Source organism: Oncorhynchus mykiss, chromosome 26 (genome assembly GCF_057628025.1).
Source record: "Oncorhynchus mykiss isolate SJ-2025 chromosome 26, ASM5762802v1, whole genome shotgun sequence".
NCBI lineage: Eukaryota > Metazoa > Chordata > Actinopteri > Salmoniformes > Salmonidae > Oncorhynchus > Oncorhynchus mykiss.
Genome location: NC_143047.1, coordinates 23,366,910 through 23,386,969, shown reverse-complemented (window position 1 = coordinate 23,386,969; position 20,060 = coordinate 23,366,910). Strand labels below are relative to the sequence as shown.

Genomic DNA, 20,060 nt, shown 5'->3' with positions numbered 1-20,060 from the left:
GTCAGTGACCCACTAAAGCAGCACTGCCCCCTCAAGTGTCTGAGCTTGCATGGCAGGATTGGTCCAATAAAGCCAAAGCCCCCGGATGGCTGAGCACAATATACAAGGAATTTCTCAAAGCTGCTAAGGTAGTGTCAGTGCTGGCAACATTAGCTGCAGTAACCCATGGGGAGGGGATCACACTTGAACAATCAGAGAAGGGGCAAATTATTGTGGCCCCTGTGGAACAAATTGGAAAATATTCTCGACAGGGGACCAGTGTGTGTGTGTTTCAGGGTAGGGAGGTGTATCTGAACGCCATCAATTAGGACTTTACATTGGTTAATCATTCTCCCCATTGTTGCTCAATTTGCATGCCTTCTCAAACAGCTACAATTGTACAGTTGAAGTTGGAAGTTAACATATACCTTAGCCAAATACATTTAAACTCAATTTTTCACAATTCCTGACATTTAATCCTAGTAAAAATGCCCTGTTTTAGGTCAGTTAGGATCACTACTTTATTTTAAGAGTGTGAAATGTCAGAATAATAGTAGAGAGAATGAATTTTTTCAGCTTTTATTTCTTGCATCGCATTTCCAGTGGGTCGGAAGTTTACATACACTCAATTAGTATTTGGTAGCATTGCCTTTAAATTGTTTAACTTGGGTCAAACGTTTTGTGTAGCCTTCCACAAGCTTCCCACAATAAGTTGGGTGAATTTTGGCCCATTCATTCTGACAGAGCTGGTGTAACGGACACAGGTTTGTAGGTCTCATTGCTCGCACAAGCCTTTTCAGTTCTCCCCACAAATTGTCTATAGGATTGAGGTCAGGGCTTTGTGATGGCCACTCCAATACATTGACTGTGTTGTCCTTATAAGCCATTTTGCCACAACTTTGGAAGTATGCTTGGGGTCATTGTCCATTTGGAAGACCCATTTGCAACCAAGCTTTAACTTCCTGATTGATGTCTTGAGATGTTGCTTCAATATATCCACATAATTTTCCTACCTCATGATGCCATCTATTTTGTGAAGTGCACCAGTCCCTCCTGCAACAAAGCACCCCCGCAACATGATGCTGCCACTCCTGTGCTTCACGGTTGGGATGGTGTTCTTCGGCTTGCAAGCATCCCCCTTTTTCCTCCAAACAGAACCATGGTCATTGTGGCCAAACAGTTCTATTTTTGTTTCATCAGACCAGAGGACATTTCTCCAAAAAGTACAATCTTTGTCCCCATGTGCAGTTGCAAACCGTAGTCTGGCTTTTTTATGGCGGTTTTGGAGCAGTGGCTTCTTCCTTGCTGAGCGGCCTTTCAGGTTATGTCGATATAGGACTTGTTTTACTGTGGATGGAGATACTTTTGTACCCGTTTCCTCCAGCATCTTCACAAGGTCCTTTGCTGTTGTTCTGGGATTGATTTGCACTTTTCGCACCAAAGTACATTCAACTCTAGGAGACAGAACGCGTCTCCTTCCTGAGCGGTATTACAGCTGCATGGTCCCATGGTGTTTATACTTGCGTACTACTGTTTGTACAGATGAACGTGGTAACTTCAGGCATTTGGAAATTGCTCCCAAGGATGAACCAGACTTGTGGAGGTCTACAATATCTTTTCTGAGGTCTTGGCTGATTTCTTTTGATTTTCCCATGATGTCAAGCAAAGAGGCAATGAGTTTGAAGGTAGGCCTTGAAATACATCCACAGGTACACCTACAATTGACTCAAATTATGTAAATTAGCCTATCAGAAGCTTCTAAAGTCATTGCATAATTTTCTGGAATTTTCCAAGCTGTTTAAAGGCACAGTCAACTTAGTGTATGTAATCTTCTGACCCACTGGAATTGTGATACAGTGAATTATAAGTGAAATAATCTGTCTGTAAACAATTGTTGGAAAAATGACTTGTGTCATGCACAAAGTAGATGTCCTAACCGACTTTCCAAAACTATAGTTTATTAACAAGAAATTTGTGGAGTGGTTGAAAAATGAGTTTTAATGACTCCAACCTAAGTATATGTAAACTTCCGACTTCAACTGTATATGCATTCGCATATCAAGTCTCTCTTGAGTTGGGCTCAGGAATGTTTGTGGGGGAAGGGTGGGGAGTGTGTGTGTGTGTGTGTGTGTGTGTGTGTGTCCCACGTCTGTTGCTATGGGGCAATGATGTTAGGGACAATACAGGAGGAATCACAATAATTGTTTGCCAAAATAATAATTACTTGCCAAAAATGAAATGTTTGTAATTTCAATCCTGGTTATAGGTAACAATCCTTCATACGAACTGACAACATTATTACGCATATTATTTGTTGTTTTAAAAAAAAAAAAAATTAAGACATGTAAGAATTTTTAATATACATTATATTTACCCCCAAAATATGGGGAATTGGAAATGATGCAGACAATTACATTGATGGAAGCTACAATCTATCTGCAATATTAAAGCTAATCTACACCCTTAAAAAATGTGTCTGCATCATTTAAAAAATATAGAATAAAAGAGTAGAAACAGTGTTAAAGATTAATGTCATACTTGTTCTTGATACAATGTTTTATTCTAATCACACACTCAGGCAGGTATTTGAAAGAGGTCTCTGAGCACTACTCATCCATCCTTGCACAGGTGCTTTCTAAAGAAGTAATTGGCAGGTAGTTTGACGGCTTTCTCTGGCGTGACCAGAGTCAGGTTCACAGCAGCACCTATTGGTCAAAGAAGAGAGGCGCAGAATCACACACAAACGTGTGTGCGCACACACACACGCACGCACACACACTTCCATTGGTGTGTCAATCAGTATGGATCTCACAAATAATATTACGGAAGAGTTATCATTACAGAGGAAATCGTCTGAATCAACAGAGTATTTATGGAAATTCACCCTCATTCCCAGGCTCAAGAGAGAGAGAGCCGTCTGGTGGACGAGATTACTGAGTGCCATACCTTAGAATATCTAGAAACTTCTGTACTGTAACTGTCAAATGCACCATCTGGTGGTCGAACTAGAAAGGCATGATGATACAGTGTAGGCCACATGACATTTTTGTCAGGAGTCACTTTGTATTCCATAGATCATGGCGTTAACTGCATCATGAATCATAACGCCTGGGTCCCCAATATTTACTTCACCATCCATCACCTTCCAGGTCACTGGTACAGTGTGAATACAACAACACAAGCCTTGAAAACTTTTTGGCACAGAGGGTGCCTTTTTGCCCTGAAGGCACAGTTTCTGTCCCATTTGGCTGCATTTAAATAAGCTCTCCGATTTTGAAAGCACAATATGGATCTATAATCATATTCACGATGATTTCTTTATCAACATTAACGTGTTATTGCCCTGGTGGAATTATCTACCCCCTAAAACAATTGTCTGCGTCATTATTATTTTTTAAATTTTTATGACATTTCATTTTTCACCATATAATAGAATAAAAGAGTAGTGCTGCGGTCTAAGACAATGCATCTCAGTGCAAGAGGTGTCACTACAGTCCCTGGTTCAAATCCAGGCTGTATCACATCCGGCCGTGATTGGGAGTCCCATAGGGCGCGCACAATTGGCCCAACGTCGTCTGGGTTTGGCTGGGGTAGGCCGTCATTGTGAAGAATAATTTGTTCTTAACTGACTTGCCTAGTTAAATAAAGGTTTAATAACATAAATAAATACAAATTATCTTTCGATTTTCTATTGATCTTATAGGCTACTATTTGGTGTAAGGTGTAAAGTAACTAATTACAAATATACTCTCGTTACTGTCACTGAGTACTTATACTTTTTTGGAGTATTTTTCAAGTAATTCATTTTACTTCTACTATAGTGAAATGTCATTTAAGTACTCTTTCCACAACTGTATTTAAGATACATGACTGATACAAACATTCACATGAAACAGAAGTATTATTACTGAACATAAGCCTACAGCACTGCAGGCTAATGTCAAACCTGGGGTGTAGCCATTACACCGATTCTGTTGCAAAGCGTTTGGCAACAGCAACCGTTCACTCTAAACGGAAAACGCAAAGGAGTTTATATTGGACAAATCCAGGTAGGTGCTCCCCGTTTGCTCTGTTTGGTTCTTAAACGGTAAACCGTTTCCGTAATGAATAGACCCCAGAAACCTCCATCGCAAACATAAGTGCCTAAACTACATTTTGTCATCCCTCCTGTCAGGAATAAAAATACACTTCCGGTGACGTGGCTCCTCTGGAAAAGGGGAAGCCGTGGCAGGAAAGTTAGCTGCGGAATCAGCTGGAGAGTGGAACAGCAGCGCTAGCCTACCTCACTGAGCTGGATGGCAGGGACACACTGGTGGAAGAACTTCAGGAATCACAACAGGGTAAAATATATTAATATCACATTACTTATTAACTTTTTCTTGTAAGTTGACTGCGTGATTTTAGCAATCCAAACTAACTGACTTCAACTTAAGGTTTGAAATGCTAGAGTTAGGCTTGGCTAGTTAAGCGTGCTAGCTGAATTTGTTTATAGACAGCCATTTGGGCGTCACGACCAGAACTTTCCAAGTAGCAGAGCGAATTAAATAGCAACTGGTTGCCAAAAACTGTAACCTTTATTAAGTAAAAACAAAAGTCACCTAGCTAGCTAAATAAATCCATGCGATGCATATCTAACGTAGCAGATACAGCTGTTGCTACAGTGAGTGAGATGTGTTACATTGTAATTAACGTTAGCTGGCCCACAACTTGTTACTTTGTTACAATTCATCAAAATGTTACAATGTTTGGGCCTTTCCCGAACGTGTGCAACACTCGCTTGTGCTATGTCGTCTCAACTTTTACAGCGCGAGCTGTCTGGCATCACACAACCGCATATCATCAGCATCCCATATCTATCGTTGACGTAAACAGCATTTTACTCGTTCCTGCAAGCCATGTTTGCGAATTCTTCACATAGCCTCCAACTTTTTAGTGTTGTCTTTCTCTCTTATATTTGTGATTTTCGTCGACCGTGAACAGCGCTCTGATGAACACATTCAAAATGCGACGCTGACGTGTAGATGGGGTACCGCAGGCCAAGGGGCTCGCGAACACACACAACCATGTAAAGTTAATATAATAATAATTTTCTGAATTAAACGTCGACCATAGTTATTTGGTTTAGTTCAAGTCATGATGCTGTGTAATAGGTCCTCTTAGACACGTTTTCTTAGACATTAGCAGACCTAAGCAGTTGCTCATGGAGCACTTTTTCCATCTGTTTTGGTGGAATGACTACCCTACCAAGGGATTTATTTTGTCCTGTCCATTTTCAGTCATCACCCGTTACTGGTCACACACAATATCGCAACCTTAGCCAAAAATGTCTATACAAACTGTTTGGCAGTGAATGTGCATTCAATTTATTTGAGAAAGCATCTATGTTGAGTTAAGAATGCATGTAAGGCCTATCTATGTTATATGATGACCTCTCCATCTTGCAACATTGGCCTTGTTGGTTGCAGGTGCTCTCTGGAACGAGGGACGGATGAAATCAAGAGGCGGTAGGCCCAGCTGGGCGTTGGCTGCACTGTTCACTGGTGCTGCCCTGCTGGTCATCTCCTCCAAAGGGGCGTCCAGTGGGAAGATGGTGTCCCAGGCAGCCATGGCTCATGCCACAGCCACAGCCGCTGGATCAGGCCCAGGGCTTCCAGATGAGTTCCTAGGCTTCCAGGCCTTAGCTGACTTCTTTGCAAGTGAACGTGCCGATGTCTGGCTCTGCTCTCTGGTTGGGTCTGTTGCTGTAGGCCTCACTGGAATTTTCCCCCTTCTTGTTATTCCTATTGAGGCAGGAGCGGCCCTCGAGACAGCGGGTAAGTTGTGACCTAAACTGATATGTAACCTTGCTGTTAGCCAGACTAATGTAGGCCTACTCTTTCTTCTGAAAACGAGCCACACTGGTTATGCCTTGATCACCACACCCGTAATTAGACATCCTGAGGTAGCCTACAGTGACTGACTTACCATTAAGCAGAAGAGGCAAATGCCTCACATCATCAAGGGGCCCTTGTGAGCTGGGCATCCATTTTTAATCATAAAATACAGTTCTGCACTGTTTTTTTTCTGAAGAGCCATTTAAATGTGGAGCAATGGCACCTCTATTTTTCTCTGAGGAAACTGCTGCTTATGAGCTGAACAATGTGCTTCTGAACTCTGCCTGACCACACCCTTTTAAACACAGCCTTCAAGTAGAATATATAGAGGCCACAGTCACTACCTCCAAAGCTGCGTTGCTGATTTTTGTTGTTGCCTTGAGTATTTAACCATGTGAGATACCAGTACTATTTATGTGCATAAAGTGTTAAACTGTAACATTTTGGTCAAATGTCAATGATTCCTTTGCACCATTGGGATTATGCTTTTGGCTCACACAAATCCTGCAGTTTGTTAAAAAAATAAATAAAAAAATGACCAGAGAAAATAATTCTAAAGGTATCACTGACATGAGCCTTGTTGGTAATGGATAAATGTGTCAATGTGAATGGTGCTGAATTGGGTGTGTCCTCATTTCCATGCTGTATTCTTCACTCTCAAAGAAGAGAAACCAGGCCACTATGTATTGCATTTCAACACCTCTCAGAAAACACAATTAACACTGAAGGCCACTGGCTTTGCCTGTCCTGGTCCTTTGTGCTTATTAGTATTGGTAAGGAGAACATCGGATCACTAATGCCATATTGTAATACAATAGCAATGGCAGTTGCATCCTCTGAAGCTGTTCATTCAGACATTTTAAAAAATCGAGCCCATAAATTGAGAAATTACCCAGGAGGCCTATTTCTTTAATTGTCATACTTCATGCAAAGATACAAATGTTTAAATAGACAAACATGTAATGGCTCTTAATTTTAAAGCTAGAAATAGAAAATCACTTATTTTGCAGATTTATTTAAATGAAACCTGTAAATGTTTTAGCTCAAACAGGGAAGAACCAGCATTTTTGTATATCATGGATGATACAGCCTACTTCAACTATACTTTTCATAATTGCCATCTCTTTCTCTCTTGTTACTCTCTGTGTGTTTCCAGCTGGCTGTCGGAAGCTAAAGCAGCTTCTGAGCTTTGCCATTGGTGGTCTCTTGGGTGACGTGTTCCTCCACTTGCTCCCGGAGGCTTGGGCACATTCCCACTCCTGCAGCCCAGGTGGGTCAATCTTTTCTCTCAGGCACCCTCCTGTTCTTTCTATACCCTTTATCCCTCCTGGAGACATCCCCATTCAAATTGCCTGTGCTTATTTCCCCCCACCAGTATACCTATTCTGACCCTTCACACAGACCAGTGGAATGCCTGTGTCCTTAGGCTTGCATATCACTTATCTGACACGTCAGCAATATTGTAAAGATAGTCTGTTTGCGAAAACAATTGATTTCGACACTTTTCAAACTGACAGAGACAGAGAGGGAATGACAGCTAACATTCCCAGTATACTACATTTATTTTTTCTAATAAGTTAACATTGGAAGTGCAGATATTCTCTTCAGTATTAAGGATTTGTCAAATATAGCATTTTACAATGACTCTTCAAAGCAGTTTTAGTGCAAACATATACACTGAACAAAAATATAAATGCAACACTTTCAAAGATTGTACTGAGTTACAGTTCATATATGGAAATCAGTCCATTGAAATAATTTCATTAGGCCCTAATTAAAGGTTAAATAAAATACAAAAAAATATATGGATTTCACATGCCTGGGAATACAGATATGCGGTTATTGGTCACAGCTACCTTAAAAACAAAGTTGCGGGACTGAGTCAGAAAACCAGTTAGTATCTGGTGTGCCCACCATTTGCCTCATACAGATCAACTCTATGTGAAGGAGATGTGTCGATCAGGCTGTTGCCTGTGGCCTATGGAATGTTGTCACACTGCTCTTCAATGTCTGTGCGAAGTTACTGGATATTGTCCGGAACTGAAACACTGCCGTACACGTTGATCCAGAGCATCCCTAACATGCTCAAAGAGTGACATGTCTGGGGAGTATGCAGGCCATGGAAGAACAGGGACGTTTTCAGCTTCCAGGAACTGTTTACAGATCCTTGCAACATGGGGCCGTGCATTATCATGGCGAAACGTGAGGTGATGACAGCTGATGAATGGCACGATAATGGGCCTCAGGATCTCTTCACAGCATCTCTGTGCATTTAAATGGCCATTGATTAAAATGCAGTTGTGTTAGTCTGTAGTTTATCCCTGCCCATACCAAAACCCAATGCTACCATGGGGGCACTGAAGGTGAGCATTTGCCCATTGAAGTTGGTTATGACGCCGAACTGCACTCGGGTCAAGACCTTTGTGAGGACGACGAGCATGCAGATGAGCTTCCCTGAGACGGTTTCTGTAGAAATTCTACAGTTGTGCAAAACCACAGTTTAGTCCGTTGGCTGGTCTCGGACGATCCCGCAGGTGACAAGGCCGGGTGTGAGGATCCAGGTCTGGCGTGGTTGCACGTGGTCTGCAGTTGTGAGATTGGTTGGACATACTGCCTAATTCTCAAACGTTGTTGTGGGTGGCTTATGGTAGAGAAATTAGCATTCAATTCTCTGGCAACAGTTCTGCTGGACTTTCCTGCAGTCAGCATGCCAATTGCACGCTCCCTCAACTAGAGACATCTGTGGCATTGTTATCACAAAACTGCAGATTTTTTAGTGGCCTTTTATTGTTCCCAGCTCAAGGTGCACCAGTGTAAGGATCATGCTGTTTAATCAGCTTTTTGAGATGCCACACCTATCAGATGGATGGATTATTTTGGCAAAGGAGAAATGCTCACTAACAGGGATGTAAACTAATTTGTGCACAACATTAGAGAAATACAATTTTTGTGCAACATTTCTGGGGTCTTATTTCAGCTCATAAAACATGTGACCAACACTACGTGTTGTGTTATATATTTTTTTCAGTGTCTGTTGATTTTAATTTAGGATTACCAGGGATGCGTTCAGAAGGACGCAACATTTTGGAACATTCACATAGAAATATATGCTATGTATACACACATGCTTCTCTGTCAAGTATTGCAGTGTTTCCAAACTCCAGTACCCAGTCCTCCAGTATTTAAAAAAAGAAAAGCACACCTGATTTAACTGAACTAATCATCAAACGCTCAATGAGATGAATAAGGTGTGTTTGCATTGAGTACTGGCATTGGGAAACACTGATGTATGCTCTATTCATGGCATTTCTATCTGCAATGTTTGACAACTGGATGTGGCCCAGGATTAAGTTTCCCAGACCTGAGGTCCTCTGGTTGTCATGTAGAAATACACTTTAAAATGCTTTGCTGACTTCTATGAAGTCCTCGGTGGTGATGAGCAACCCTAAGCCATGCCTGCATTCCACTGATCCATGTGAAAGGGGGTCTCCATACAATCCTAGAGAAAGTTTTCCAATTAGTTTGTCATCCCTGTTAAAATAGAGCCTATCTCACACTGTATGTCTCTTCCATCCTCCCTGTGTTCAGACGAGAGCCAGCTCCACTACAGGACCCAGGGCCTGTGGGTTATCATGGGCATGCTGTCCTTCCTTCTCCTGGAGAAGATGTTCCCAGATGAGAACAGTCAGGAGGACTCCATTGGTAACAGCCAGCATGTCCCTGTGAGTAGTTCAATGCTGTTTTATTGTCCATGTCTACATGAAAAGTGCAACAGTCGAGTCAATGCACCGGATACAACTCTTTAATAGCCCCAAACTATTTAAAGAAATGGTGGGCAGGTCTTTCCAAAGAAGGTTAAGGTCATGCATCTAATTACACACCTCATCTCATATGCTGGAACCATCACATATTTATTTAGGTGTGTCCAGTGCACCAGTGCTCTTTAATCCCTTCACTGGTACCACAGTGACACTGCTCTTCCACGCGGTGGGGTGGCTAGTGGATCAGTTGGCTCTATCTAGGGCTTTCTGTTTGATCTGAGCTGGTCTTCAGTGGACAACTCTGGCCTAAACTTAAACAAGGCACATTAGATCATCTTGATTGATAGTGTTGTAGCTGAAGAAACCACAATCAGTTTTTATTCCACTCTTCAGTGATGAATCATTAGCATTTTGACTTCAACAATCAACTTCTGAATTTAAGCCGCTTTAAGGTAGTGATTAAACAGTGCTGTGATGACACATTATGTCCTAAATGGGAATCTCCCAGAATTGTCTTATTTATAACTTTATAAGTGGAGTTGGAGTCCAAATGGAAAATAAGAAATCTGAGAGTCAAACTAATCCAATTTTCTACAGATTTGAATGTGAATATTATAAAATATGCACATTTTCCCTCCAGAGGTTTGTTTCTATCAAATGGGTGTGTTGTGGATAAAAAGGCTGTGATGCAGTGTACATAGAAACCACTTGGTGCTAAAGTTTGTCATGTACCGACTAAAAAACATACATAAGGTCAATGTGTTTCCATTGTGTTTTCCACTCTATCAATTTGGTTTTTCACAAACTGTTGGCATATTCTCTATAGACAACAGCTTGCTGATAAAGTGGACAGGTTAGGTTATAGGATTGGATGGGTAAGATCATTTTTATTCATTAATTGGCAGCTAAGCACAAATCATGTCACTAGCATACATAATAAGATCCTCAATATTTATTGGAAAGGAGCATCAAGCTCATGACTGTGCACCCACCCTGTGAAGTTCATCACTTCTTTCATCCGAAGCCTAATAAAACTGGGCAAGTTTTTTCAAGTTAGGACCACACATCATAGCACCGACTTGCCTTCAAATTTACCTCGACATGATGGTGATGCTATCAACAATTGCGCAATAAATAGTTTTCACCAATTTGTCGCATAATGAAATTGTACCGACACTTTTTCCATCCCAGCTGTCGCAATTTTTTTTTTCACTCTAACTTTAATCTGGATTGAAACATGGTTACTGATGCAACCTTATTGATCCCCTACCTCCGCAAGCAGGGACCCATTGTGCCATAGCCCTGAGTCTATCTGCTAGACACGCTTGGGATCAAAGCTGTATTCTATCTCCCCTCCATTTCTCTAATACCAGTGAGACCCTTTTTCATATGGGATTTGGAGTGGGTATTAGTGCAGAGTATTAGCTTCGGGATTCTTTTGATGTTTTGGGGTATGGAGTGATTTTTGGTGGTGCATTTTCCCTGTCTGACAGTGTGGATTTAGATGAGTTGAGATGTTCTCTGCTCTGTAGAAATGGGAGAGCTTCTTGTGGCGTGTGTAAAACAGAGGTACACAACTGCAGGCTTTTGAAGGCCTTAATGTCTGTAGGGTTCCTTTTTTATCTATTTTATTTCACTGAAATAGTCAGCTCTAACTTGCTGATGAAAAGGTAAGGGTGAAAACCAGCACTTTAAATCTTACTGCATTTGTGCTCCCATATGCTAAAATGTTCTGTTATTCAAAAGATAATCCTTCATTTAATTGCAGGTATTTGTTTCTTATCCTTGTGCCCCATACATCTCGCATTAGTTGTGTGTACCACTTTCCTCTTCCTTCTCTTTTGCTCAGGAGGAGGAAGATTGGCATCCATGTCTGGTCTCATTCATTGTAGCTATTTATAGAGATGGGGAGGAAGCAGCTGCTACATCTACTTCAGAGAGGCCAGAGGAGTGTGTTCAGGGGTGGATAGTGAGACTCGGGGTAGATCAGTGCTCCTTCCACAAATTGAGTCTTATCAAGCATGTTTCGATGTTGGTATCAAGATGCCGTTACTATTCAATTCAGAGACATAGGTCATGAATCACGATCTCACTTGGTGTCAAACTCCCACTCTCCAATGAATTACCCAGCCCACTCACACATTAGGGGACAGATTGATATTTGAGAAGATATTTAACATTTCCCAGCCACATTTAGAATACAGCAGACTATTTGCCTCGTTTAATTTGACTATTAAATGACGCTGTACTGTAAATGGCTCTAAACGAGGAAGGGACCAGGAAGTCGGCCCTGCTCTGGAAAGGAGAATGGCCTGGGGTAGAATGAATTTGTTTTTTGTTAAAAGCACGCAAATTCAGTGGAAGATGTGACGACTGCGACAGGAATTTTAGGCTGTAATGTGCAGTCAGTGGTTGGAGGAGAGAAGCTATGGGTGACATAAAAGAAACACAGTACTGTAGGTTGATTCAATGGAATGTGTAGGTGTAGTGTACTATGTAAACCTTTGCATGCAATAGAATTTCCTGCTGATTCGGCTAATAACTGTTTGTTTTTGTCACCCCTTCTCCTCAGACCTCCCATAGCTCAGACTCCAGTAGTGAGGCGTTGTCCCACATCAATGGGCACCATTCTGATACGTGGAGCTCGTCCTGCAAGACAAAAAGCAGCTTGCAGCAAGTGCCAAAGAAAATAAAGGTAAGTTGGATCAAATGGGTAAAGTTTGTCTGATGGGATATTGTTCATTTTAACAAGCCATATGTAAATGACAAAAGGGAGAACAATCTGGAAATGTCCATTTGCTTAAGAGCCACCAAAATGAAATCCCCCAGAGCCACCAAACTGAAATCCTCTGTACTAAGTAACCCCTTTTGCTTTGTGTATATGACTTAAGTGTGAGTCAGCTGTGGGATCCTGTATAGACTTGGTTCTGTGTCTCTATCTGGCAGACGAGTGGGTACCTGAACCTGCTGGCTAACTGTATTGACAACTTCACCCATGGCCTGGCTGTGGCAGGGAGCTTCCTGGTCAGCAGGAAGGTGAGTTAGTCTGCAGCACAAATATCTGCAATGAAGTCTCTCCAGGCGCTATATACTAAATAGTCCCCATGTGTGGGTTTTTAATAAATGCTAATTAAACCTAATAGCAGTTACTAATTTCAATGCAAGCATTTCAACAAAATGCACCGTGGTCATGAACAATGCATACAATACTTCAACTTAGGGCAGACTTATTACAGACTACAGTATGTTATGAAAGGTGGTTGTTTTGGCATTTGAGGCTCGTGCCCATGATTGGCAAAGGACCCAACCCCCTTGGCAGACTTGTAGATAGCTGTATCAGTGCTCACTTAGCCATAACATTCACTATTCTCAGCTCAGTCCACTATGACCATGATACTGCACCCCTGCTTAAGAGACTAGTTTCAACAACACAATTCTATGATTTTGATGCAAAGTACGGTATTGTCATTATTACAGAACATTGAGTCAGGACATTGAATTCTACCTCGCTATTTTCTGAAGTATGATAATGATTACATTACCCACGGTTGTGGGTGAGAAAGTCCAGCTGGAGAGGCATAAGGCTAACAGCATGAGCCAAAGGGAGAGTTTGCCAGAGAGGAAGTAAACTAGCTAGATGTCTCTACATCGCTCACACACATGGGCATCCCACTTATTTTGGTTTCCATCTGCACTCATATTTCTATATGCAGGCATGATGGTGTTTATCAAAGTAGAAGCCCAGTTGGATGCATGAAACAAACATTGTCATGTATACACACTGTAATGTAGTACAAGAGTCGTTATCAGAGTTTGAGTAGTATAGGATCGGAAACATGTCTTGTACGTATATATTTTGCAGAGCCTGATCAGAGACATGTTCTATGTATTTCCTGACAGGTTGGGTGTCTCACCACCTTTGCCATCCTGCTCCATGAAATCCCCCATGAAGTAAGTTCAAACTTGCTATTTTTAGGGGATGTGACCTATTTTTTTTGTATTGTACTTCATGCAATGAAAGCTAATTATGACTGTTTTTTGAGTCATGAATTGATTCAGTTCTAGTTGATATCCCCATCTTTTCTTTCTTACATAAATGGGCTCTGTGACGCATTGCTTATATGTGAATCTGTGACACATTGCTTACATGATGTTTGCTCATCTCTAGGTGGGTGACTTTGCCATCCTGCTGCGTGCAGGGTTTGACCGCTGGAGTGCCGCCCGCATGCAGCTATCCACAGCCCTGGGAGGGGTGCTGGGGGCCTGTTTTGCCCTGTGTGCCCAGTCTCCCAGAGGCACAGGTGAGCCACCTAGCATCCTCCATATACAAAACAGCAGCAGAGCACTGAAACTACAGCTCCACACCAGGTGCTTGACTTGGACTGAAATAAGGAACAGTATTTATTTTGGGTGCCGGTACTGTTTTATATTTAGGTGCAAGAGATCCACAATACTTTTGATTGAATATTCTATAAGCGGTGCAGGAGCTAAAGCAGTAGATCATTAAGTGCTGGTATTCTGCTCCGGTGAGCTCCTGCCCATGTCGAGAACTGTCCACACCCTTGGTATAGGCTATCAAGGAACCATAGTCTTCAGTGATTTGGCAGCCAAGCAGCATGAAAAGCTTTTTAACTATTAAGCCAAACCTTTCATTCCACTTTATCCTGTGTAGAAAATGCAACAGCGTGGATCTTACCATTCTCCTCGGGAGGCTTCCTGTACATAGCCCTGGTCAACGTGGTGCCTGACCTCCTGGAGGAGACCAGCCTCGGGTATGTACACTGGTCAGTCTGGACAGCCACTGACCACAATGCAAATACCCACTAAGAGACTAAATATGCAGCGGGGGAAAAAGTGTTAACCTGTTATGGCTGCGATAACGGGATCGATATGGCAACTACCAGTGAAAATAGAGTGCCAAAATTCAAACCACAGAAATCTCATAATTATAATTCCTGAAACATACATGTGTCTTATATAATTTTAAATCTATTTGTTGTTCATCCCACAAAGTGTCCGATTTTCAAATAGGCTTTTCAGCGAAAGCACTACAAACGATTGTTAGGTCTCCACCAAACCACAATAAGCACAGCCATTTTCCAGCAAAATATAGCCTTCACAAAAAACAGAAATAAAGAAAATTAATCACTAACCTTGAATTATCTTCATCAGATGACACTCATAGGACTTCATGTTACACAATACATGCATGTTTTGTTTAACTTTAGCAATATTTATATAAAACAAATCTGAGTTTACATTGGCGTGTTAGATTCACTAGTTCCAAAAACATCAAGTGATTTTGCATAGCCACATCATTCAACAGAAATACTCATTATAAATGTAGATGATAATATGGTTATACACATGGAATTATAGATATACCTCTCCTTAATGCAACCACTGTGTCAGATTTTTTTTTTTTTTACTTACGGAAAAAGAAATGCATGCAATAATCTGAGACGGACCTCAATTTAAAAACACCACAGCCGCAAAGACGGCGTCAACATAAACAAGAAATTAGATGATAAATATTCCCTTACCTTTGATCTACATCAGAAAGCACTCCAGGAATCCCAGGTCCACAATAAATGTTTGTTTTGTTCGAAAATGTCCGTTATTTATGTCCAAATACCTTCTTTTGTTAGCGCGTTTGGTGTACATATCCAAACGCTAATTCTGGTCAGCGTTATATCGGACAAAAAGTGATCTTACCGGTCGAAGAAACATTTCAAACTAAGTACAGATTTAATCATTAGGATGTTTTTAACATATAGCTTCAATAAAGTTCCAACGGGAGTATTCTTTCTTGTCTTTGTGAGCAATGGAACGCAAGTGACTACCATGAGGGAAAAGTTGGATCACAAAATGGCTGCTTGATGGACAGCCGATATATTCTGCTCTCATTCACTCCCACAACAACATAGAAGCCTCATTATAATTTCTATTGATGGTTGACATCTAGTGGAACCCCTAAGCAGTGCAACATTATTCATATCTCAAGGGGATTTCATTGGGGACTCTGAATACATATAAGCTCAGATTTCTGACTTCCTGTTTTGATTTCAACTCAGGATTTTGCCTGCCAATATGAGTTCTGTTATACTCGCAGACATCATTCAAACAGTTTTAGAAACTTCAGAGTGTTTTCTATCCGATACTAATAATAGTATGCAAATATTAGCAACTATGACTGAGGAGCAGGCCGTTTGATATGGGCACCTTTTCATCCAAGCTACTCAATGCTGCCCCTGCAGCCATAAAAAGTTAAGCTAATATGAAAATGAATGGGCAGACACTGAAGCAAAAACATGTTTCTTATTTTTTTCCAGACACTCCCTGTTGCAGATCCTGCTCCTGTGCTGTGGCATTGCCGTCATGGCCGTCTTGTCTGCCGTAGTGGATTGAGCTCAAAAGACAAGCCTGCTTTACCAAAAATATAATTGAAAACATCACCGCAACATTCACTGGACTGGGACGCAATCCCCCTTTCTATAAAGTTAAGTCCTCAGATTGCATTCAGTCGCCCTTTTTATTATATGGAACTTATTTTTTTTTTATACTCCCACCTAGTGCCAAAACATCCTATCAGCATGGCCATCAACATGGAAGCGATCTGACAATCAGAACGGCACCTTGAATCATGATACCTGCTTTTTCTATCAGGACTCTGGACCAACTGTGTCCACCTTGTCTGCTGATCTCTGACTACTGTCTGTGTGGACACTAACGTGCCAAACCCAGACAGAGACAGACATTTTGAAATGGCAAGAGCTAAAGAAAGCTTATTGAAGCTTTCATGGAAGTGACTGGACTATCTGAGAGCATCAGACCATAATGGGCAGACACTCAGTCTCATCCTGTTTTATTGCACACATGCACATACTCAAACAGGTCATATCACACACATTTGAACAGCTCATGCATACTGTACAAACTTAACCTCACATGGCTTTACCATACTAAAATGCGTACACATTTCCTTACATTCTTCAAATTGTATGCTCATGTGCTGCTTTCTATTTCTCTTTCAGGCTAATTTATATTCATTGTGTCTTATTGGTTTCTGTATCTGCTTGTACTGCCTAGTATTTATTGAATTATTTCAGAAAGTAACATGGTGCAATGTTTTTGTCAAATTCTGTTGTGACTTCGCACCATTGTGTTTTCTGTAGGGTTAATCTGTTACATTGATGTATATTCAAGCAAAAAGACCATGTCTTTTTCAATTGCATACTATACTAATTTGTTAAGAGACACTCAGACAGATATATTTGAAACTCCTTAAATATGAGAGCTTAATTTCAGGAAAATATGATTTAGAAATGTTATAATAATATTATGCAAAATATTTTTGTGTAGTCTTGATTTTACTATATAGTGCTTTCAGAAAGTATTCACACCCCTTGACTTTTTTTCATGTTTTTTACAAAGTGGGATTGAAAACATATATTTTTAAATCAGCAATCTACAATACTCACGTCAAAGTTTTAAAGAAATAATTTTAAAAAATATTGGAAAATAAATCACTGTCTTGATTAGTTAAGTATCTAACCCCCTGAGTCTGTTAAACACCTTTGGCAGCGATTACAACTGATTTTCTGGGTAAGTCTGAGCTTTGTACACCTGGATTGTACTATAGTTGCCCATTTTATTTAAAACATTTAATTTGGTTATTGATCATTGCTAGACAGCCATTTTCAATTCTTGCCATATATTTTCAGTTAGATTTAAGTCAAATGAAACTAGGCCACTTGGGACCATTCAATGACATCTTGGTAAGCAACTCGTGTATATTTGGCCATGTGTTTAAGGTAATTGTCCTGCTGGAAGGTGAATTTCTCTCCCAGTGTTGGGAAGCTGACGGAACCAAGTTTTCTAGGATTTTGTCTGTGCTTAGCTCTATTTAGTTTATTTTTAACCTAAACAACTTATTCCTTGCTGATGACAAGCACACAACATGATGCAATCATTTTGAGAATATGAAGTGCTACACTGTTGTGTTGGACCCAAACATAATGCTTTGTATTCAGGACAAAAAGTTCATTTCTTTGCCACATTTTTTTCAGTATTACTTTAGTGCCTTGTCTCAAACAGGATGCATGTTTTGAAATATTTGTCGTCTTTTCAGTCTGTTGTCAGTATTGTGGAGTAACTAAAGTACAATATTGTTCCATTCTCCATTAAACTCTATTTTAAAATCGCCATTAGCCCCATGGTGAAATCCCTGAGCGGTTTCCTTCCTCTCTTGCAACTGAATTGGGAATGGCGCCTGAATCTTTGTCGTGACTGGGTGTAATGATACACCATCCAAAGTGTTAACTGCATCATCCTCAAAGGGATATGTAATGTCTGCCCCCACCCTATTGCGCAGAGTCTGTGCAATTTATTTGACTTGTTAAGCACATGTTTACTCCTGAACTTATTTAGGCTTGCCATAAAAGCGTTGAATACTTAATGAGTCAAGACATTTCAGCTTTTCATTTGTAAAGATTTTTTTTATTCCACTTTCACATTATTGGGTATTGTGTGTGTGTGTACATCAGTGACCCAAAACCTCAACTTAATAAATGTTTAATTTAGAATGTAACAAAATGTGGAAAAAGTCAGTGTGAATACTTTCTAATTGCACTGTATTCACTCTTGGTAGTTGCATGCACACAAGTTACACTAAGTGAAAGCTATGGAGATTATGCATCAATATGTTATGCAATCAAACAATAAAATTCCACACTAAACATGTTTTCTGTAAGCACATGTTCTGCAGCAAAGAGTCCGGGCTTAAAATGTAATTGGAGCCAGAGGGGGGTATTGATTGTTCACTCTTGACAAGAGCCCGTTGCCATAACGACTCCCTTGCAGATTACCTTCCTTAGTCCTGTGAGAAGCCTACTGTCTGTGGGAGCCTTTCTGTGAGAAAAGATACTGAAGCTCTGTTTATACCTGGTTCTAACTCGTACCATTTATCCTGATGATGTCCACATTCTGATTGTGCCCACACCTTTGGACAGGTGGAGATGATTAAAAGACGCACTGTGATCCTGAGGTAGTCAGGCACGCATTGGGAGAATCTCAATTGAATATTCCGCACGCTTTCGCCTTGACTTCGTAAACCCATTGGATGAGAAAGCCAGAGGTCCCGCCCTGACATCCTCCAATGGAAGAGGAGGCGAGTAGAGAGGATGCAATTGAGATTCTCCCATAGTCACCAGAGACCATGGGTTCGCGCCCAGGCTCTGTCGTAACCGTCCACGACCGGGAGGTCCGTGGGGTGACGCACAATTGGCCTAGCATCGTCCTGGTTGAGGGAGGGCTTGGCCGGTAGGGATATCCTTGTCTCATCGCGCACCAGCGACTCCTGTTGCGGGCCGGGCGCAGTGCGCGTTAACCAAGGTTGCCAGGTGCACGGTGTTTCCTCCGACACATTGGTGCGGCTGGCTTCCGGGTTGGATGCGCGCTGTGTTAAGAAGCAGTGCGGCTTGGTTGGGTTGTGTATCGGAGGACGCATGACTTTCAACCATCTCTCCTGAGCCCGTACGGGAGTTGTAGTGATGAGACAAGATAGTAGCTACTAAAACAATTGGATACCACGAAAAAGGGGTAAAATTCAAAAAAACGAATCAAAACAAAAAAAAGATTCTCCCATAGTGTCTGGATATCTTACAAGTGTAGATGGATCTGGACTGTGAAACCATTTATAAATCATCATTATCAGACCTTCTAAAATCATTGACTTATGGCATGTATTTGTGTCTTAAAATAAACACTATTTTGAAAGAAAGTCAAATAATTTACATACAGGGCGGGACTAAGAAATGTAGTCACAATGTGGACACATTGGACAGCTAGCTATGAGAGACATTTTAATTTCATATGTAGAATGTGGACTTGACCAGGACAAAATACACATGTTAGTACACATGTTAGTGCCAGGTATAAATGAGACATGAATGACAACCTATACCGCAAAGCGAGAAAATCCATAAACTTAACACCGCTGACCTCGAGCATAAATCGCCTCTGACCGTCTACCGGAACATTGCACAACATATCTAACAGGAGATAGATAGGTCTTGATCCCATTTGGTCCTAGGAAAGACAAGTCCAGTTCAAGATCAGCGGACCTCCAAACTCAAATCTGGCACACTTTGAAAAATTATACACAAACCTTGTCCGATGTAAATGTTTGATACCTTGTTGTATTTAAAGGGATCATGTATTGCACATGGTATACGCAGAGAAAACAAATGCATGTAAAGTCTTTCAAGGACATCTATTGTTGCACTATTGAACAATGTGCCGATTTTCATTGCTATCTTTACCTCCCTTTACCTCAGATGAACAATTTTTTTTTTTTTTAAATTTATTTTACCTTTATTTAACCAGGTAGGCAAGTTGAGAACAAGTTCTCATTTACAATTGCGACCTGGCCAAGATAAAGCAAAGC

At 40.9% G+C, this 20,060-nt stretch overlaps 1 protein-coding gene across 2 annotated transcripts; it reads left to right on the top strand.

Annotated features, from left to right (window-relative positions):
* The first annotated feature begins 2,911 nt into the window (after positions 1 to 2,911).
* slc39a13 (solute carrier family 39 member 13) lies at positions 2,912 to 18,351 on the top strand. Of its 2 annotated transcripts, XM_090222470.1 has the most exons (10): positions 2,912 to 4,319; positions 5,445 to 5,792; positions 7,009 to 7,122; positions 9,441 to 9,574; positions 12,186 to 12,308; positions 12,560 to 12,649; positions 13,514 to 13,564; positions 13,782 to 13,914; positions 14,286 to 14,385; positions 15,946 to 18,351. In XM_090222470.1, exons 2-10 carry the CDS (start codon positions 5,468 to 5,470, stop codon positions 16,019 to 16,021), a joined length of 1,146 nt encoding a protein of 381 aa, XP_090078596.1. In that variant the 5' UTR covers positions 2,912 to 4,319; positions 5,445 to 5,467; the 3' UTR covers positions 16,022 to 18,351. The 2 variants fall into 2 exon arrangements, with proteins under 2 accessions (XP_090078596.1, XP_090078597.1); XM_090222471.1 differs by lacking the exon at positions 12,560 to 12,649.
* Positions 18,352 to 20,060: the final 1,709 nt, after the last annotated feature.